The sequence below is a fragment of the Lactuca sativa genome, chromosome 2 (genome assembly GCF_002870075.4).
Source record: "Lactuca sativa cultivar Salinas chromosome 2, Lsat_Salinas_v11, whole genome shotgun sequence".
Classification (NCBI taxonomy): domain Eukaryota; kingdom Viridiplantae; phylum Streptophyta; class Magnoliopsida; order Asterales; family Asteraceae; genus Lactuca; species Lactuca sativa.
In genome coordinates this window covers 98,307,607-98,313,186 of record NC_056624.2, presented here as the reverse complement: position 1 = coordinate 98,313,186, position 5,580 = coordinate 98,307,607, and the positions used below count along the sequence as shown (strand labels likewise).

Here is a 5,580-nt window from a genome sequence, read left to right as displayed (position 1 = left end):
TTTTCGCATGAATAGTGTTAATCCACGTGGCAGTTTCTGATTGGACCACAGCCTCGTTGGCACCTTCTGATTGGTCCGATGCCGTGTCCGCCTTGTGTCCGAAGCAGCTTAGTCATCCGAGCAGCTGGCAACGTGCATCGCAACCCCCTCGCACCGAAGGCTCGGCCAATCCGAGACCGCCACCTGCCCTTCCCGTGTTGACCTGCGAAGCGAGCCACCTGGAGCCTCGCATGCGAGCCACGTCCGAGCCACACAGCAGCCTCGTTTCCCTCGCTGTTGATGCCACCGAGCTGCTTTGCTGCCTGGTTCCTTCTCAGCCGACCTTCGGACCTCGCCTATAAATAAGGAGGCTGCGAGATCTTCCGACTAAAATCCTAAATTTGACATTTTTGGCCCCTTTTTCAATATTTTCACTATTTTAAATTGCCCCGAAACCCCGGTAACATTTTTAAAGCCCGGAATATGCCCCGAAGTGCCCAGAGAGCCCGAAAAATTTATCTTTTCGGTTTTGAAGCTCTACCTTTTTAGAGTCCGGTTTTTAGCTAATTCTCCCGGTTTTCAACAAATAAAGCCATATTTGGAGCCGATATGCTGCTCAAATTACTATTTTAACCCCCGATTATTTTAAGGTGAGTTTAATATATAGGAACAATTGTATGTTATGTGTTATATGTACTACGTGCTTTTCAGCGTTATTATTCCGGGTTATTTTTATTTGCTATTTTTAATAGCAAAGATATACCTTTGACCCTGTGATCAGTGAAAGGACTTAGATTCACGGTGATACTGGTACGTAGCCTCTGGCCATGTAGAACATGTCTCATAAGAGAATGACTTCTATTCTATGGCATTGGCAGAAGGTTAGATAGGACTGGTATGTAGCCTCTGACCATGTAGAGCATGACTCTGTATGAGAATGAACTCTATTCTATGGTATTGGCAAATGGTTAGACGGGGCTATAAGCCTGAAATCTACCAAAATGTTAATCAGAAAGTATATGTCTTCTGAGCCATTTGGGCCAAAGCTTTATTGATGCATATCAAGAATTGAAAAGTATATCTTTGAATAAAGTCTTTGATTGATATGAACGCTTGTCACATGATCTCACATATGTCTTGTTCCCTTTGCTTCTGTCATATTGGTATATATAAGGCATAAGATTATATTGTATCTATTTATTGAATTCACTAAGCGTTATCGCTTATCCCTCTCAATATTTATCAATTGCAGGTGATGAGTATCCAATTTAGTTTTATACTGCTGAAAGATTTAGAATAGTTAATACTATTTCTCTGTATTTTAATGTTCATGTATGTATATGAATAGTAGATTCCTGGGTAGATATGAAATGTAATAAAACTTAGTCGGTTTGTATCCAATCCTTTGTAATCACGTTATAAATATAAAATATTGTTTTATAAATATGCATGTAGCATGTTTGAGGAAGTAACTTAAGAATAATGTTGGAATAGTATGAACGTTTGGGTCTTTCATAAATACGAAAGTTGAGGTCTTTCACCAGGTTTCCCAACCTGGCCCACTCAGTTTATTTATATCACAGGTATTGATATGAAGTCACATTACAGACTAAGGAGATATAGATCACCAGTGATTATGAATGTAAGTTCTATTTATGCTTATGTTTCTATATTGACGATGACATCTCAAATGTTTTAAAATGAATAAAAATATGTTTCTTCGGAAATGCATTGATAACGTATTTGTCATGTTTTACTGGGAACAAATTTCGCAACCTTTTGATTAAAATAGATAATGTGATTTTTATAAAGCATAAACAAAATTGGTCTTTTCTGTCCGTAAAAATGGGGATGTCACATTGGTCCACTCAACTCTCTTTCCACTGCATCCCTCTTCCTTTTCACTGATGGCCTACCAGGTAATCTTCTTCTTTTTGGAGGCAAATTCTTTCGATAAGGAATTTCTGGCCACATATCACTACCATTGAGAGGGTTAATGCTATAATTGTAGCATTTTAGATAAGCCTTTTTACTGTATGATTGGGACACATATGTTTCTGCATCTTGATTTAGGGAATAGATTGCAACTACTCCATCTAAGCATGGTGTCCCTGTAAGTTGCCATATTCTACATACACAAGTCTTAGCAATTAGATCCACTCCATAATCTGTATAAGGCAATAATGACTACAAATTCATAACTAATAACACAAAACAAATAAAAACCATTTGTTGAATTATAAAACTACACGTTACCCCTGTTTAACCTTCAAATCTTGTATAAGCATCCTAATACTTGGACAGATAGTCAAATCCCGTTCAATTCCTTCTACTCTTTGACTGGATATCCTCTCCATCACAAATATCCTAATCTCCTCTAGCATAGTGATGATTGGTTTCCTTCTAGCATGCCTAATAGTAGAATTGAAACTCTCATTCTCCCCATTCTCAACTGCATCACAATCTCTTCCCTCTTTAAAAAATGCCTTAGACCAGGTAGTAGGATCTCTATCTATAAGGTAGTCATATGCTTGAGTATCTAAAGATTTGATATTTTCCATTACATGTTTGAACTTCTGTTCAGTACTAGCTTTGACAATCCTCCAAAAAAGCTTCTTGAAATGTTGACCAGTAAACCTTTTAGCAAAATTAGCCACAATGTGCCTGACACATTATCTGTCTTCAGCTTCTGGACACCTTTCTTTTACTGCTTCTAGCAACCCCTACAAATAACAACAACAAATTTAGTGAAACATGCATAATAATAGATGTATAAATATGAACCAATGCTCACCTTGTGTCCATCAAAAAGAAGGGTAATGCCTGCACCAAGACCACCATCAATGTCATCCATGAGGAGATCTATGAACAATTTCCATGTGGCCTTGTTCTCAACCCTAACTACATCCCATGCTATAGGGTAGATGTGGTTGTTTGCATCCTTCCCTACAGCTGCCAAAACTTCTCCCCTAACAATACCCTTTAAAAAGCAACCATCAAGGCCAATCACACGCCTACACCCTTCCTTCCAACCATCACTTACAGCTTTAAAGCATACATAGTACTTAGAAAACAAAGTTGTGGAATCTAACATGATGTCTACATCCATCCTCACAATAGACCCAGGGTTTGTCCTCAGAATTTCATGACCATATGACCATAATCTCCATAATGTTCAATTAGAATTCCTTCAATTTCTTGTAATGCAAATTTCTTTGCATTGCTGCATTGCCCCACACTCACATTTATATTGAATGTTGTTGAAACTTTAGCTTTCATCTTCCTAACACTCATTTTTGGCTTCTCTATAATTTCACTCATAAACTGTTTTCCTAACCACTTATAAGTTACTATGGACCCAAACTTAAACACCCTGCTACAATTATGTTCACTAACTAAAGATTTTATCTAAAAAGTCTTCTCTTTACTCATCCAAGAGGCCCACGGTCTAAATGGACAAGTAGGTGACTTGTTTTTTTGCAACACTTAACTAACAACCTTTGGGAGTCATTTTTTTCAAACCAGAGATCATATCCATTAGCAATTGCATAGTTGCTCAACATGTTTTTAAGCTCATCAAGGTTAGAAAATTGCATAACTAACAATGGTTTCATCTGATTCCATGGTTGTCTATCATCATGATTGAGGTTGAACATATTCAGCATCTTCATATAGATCATCTACATTTAATGTATGTAGACAAAGTTTGTTTAAGAACCTGTCACCCATGGTTTTGTTGGCTGGGAATGGATATTCACCATCATCTTCTACATAGTCAACAGAATAAGTGTCCGACAATATTAAGTCTTCATCCTCTTCACATCTGTAGTATTGATCTTCATTTTCCTCTTCCTCAATCCATTCGAAGATTGGTTCATTATAGTGGTCCACATACACATTCATTCTCCTCTCATTTGCATAATCCAAATCCAAAAATTCTTTGTAATCACCGTCATTCACCAATGTATGAATTCCCTGACTTGAAGACTCTTGTGGAAGGCAGAAGTATATGTCTTTGCTTCTAGTTCTGGTGAGCTTCTGAAGGAATTCCATGATCTCCTCGTACTCAAATGCACTGAAGTCAACATCTCCTACTGATTGTATGTCGGGATCAAAGTATACTAATGGGTTGGGTACAAACGTTCCATTGTAGTGGAAATCCACTAAAATGAAGTTTCGATCAGTGGGACAATGTGATGAAGCCATTATAGAGACCGATTGAAGATTGAAGGAGACAAAATCGGGGGTTAATGAGACTTGGTGCCCTAATCGAATTTAAGTACCAAATGAGACTTTACTCTTAACTTTAATGGGGATGGGAGGCAAAATCGAGGCCTACATGCCACCTCATTAGCCACCTAGGATAAAAAAAATCCACATCATACCGATGCAACCATTGAAACCAGCTATAATCGGTCATAAGGGGAAATTTTACACGAATCAACAAATTAAATGGCTATTAGAGCACGAAAAAAAGTTTATTGACCAAATGTGACCAAAAGCAATAGTATGTTACCCTCTCAAGTCATTATCCCAAAATCATATTGAACATTAGATTGAGCTTTCATATTAAAGGGAAATATGTGTTCATAAAACATAATATCTCTAGAAAAAAAAAAGATATACTTTGTTCACGGCTATAAAGTTTGTAAGCTTTTTTTAACATAGAATAACCAATACAAATGTATTTTTCTGCTCTATACTCAAATTTGTCTATTAACTTTGTCTTTGTATCAAAACACAAACATCCAAAATTCCTCAAATGATCAAGACTTGGGGTATGGCCATAAACGATTTCAAATGGAGACTTCCCCGTTAAAACAGAGGGGGGGAAGTCTATTAGTCAAATAAGCAGTCATAAGAATTCTTTCGGACCATAGAAAACGAGGAATCCCCCTTTGAAACAATAAGGATCTAGAAACATTAAGTAAATGTCTATGTTTCCTCTCAACTATGTCATTTTGTTGAGCAGAATACACAGATGTTTTGATGGACAATTCCTTCAATTTTAACAAATTTATCAAACTAAGAATTTAGAAATTCTGAACCATTATAACTTCTAGCTGTTTTTACATTTTTTCAAATCTATTTTATTTAATTTGGTAAAACTTTGAAATTTTTCAAAAACTTCCTCTTTTGATTTGAAAAGGAACAACCAAACAACTTGGAATAATCATCTAACAATGGTTAAAAAAATATTTAAAACCTTCCTTACTTTGAATCCTATAAGGACCCTACACATCACGATGAATTAATCCCTTAACTTCACTAGACTTGTGATCACTTTAAAGGAAAAGGATCATGAGTCTGTTTTGCCTTGTGAAAAATTTCACAAGGTTCGGGTAATTTCATTTTCCAAACAAAAAGGTGTTAAAACAGAAGGCACTTGATCAGAAGGATGCCATAAAGGACTATGACAAGTATATTTAGAAACAAAACAAGTTGCATTAGAATCATTAAAATCTAGCTTATCATTATAACATTATCAATAATATATATATATATATATATATATATATATATATATATATATATATAAACCTCACACCGCCAAACCAGAACGGCGGAAACATTCGAGGGCGGAGGACGTCATGTACAGTG

General features: G+C 36.3%; 1 protein-coding gene across 1 annotated transcript; it reads right to left on the bottom strand.

Annotated features, from left to right (window-relative positions):
• Positions 1–1,833: 1,833 nt before the first annotated feature.
• On the bottom strand, positions 1,834–3,088 carry LOC111880288 (uncharacterized). The gene is made up of 4 exons (XM_023876700.1): positions 2,774–3,088; positions 2,677–2,702; positions 2,247–2,616; positions 1,834–2,166 (listed from the first exon to the last, which is right to left on the bottom strand). Exons 1-4 carry the CDS (start codon positions 3,086–3,088, stop codon positions 1,834–1,836), a joined length of 1,044 nt encoding a protein of 347 aa, XP_023732468.1.
• Positions 3,089–5,580: the final 2,492 nt, after the last annotated feature.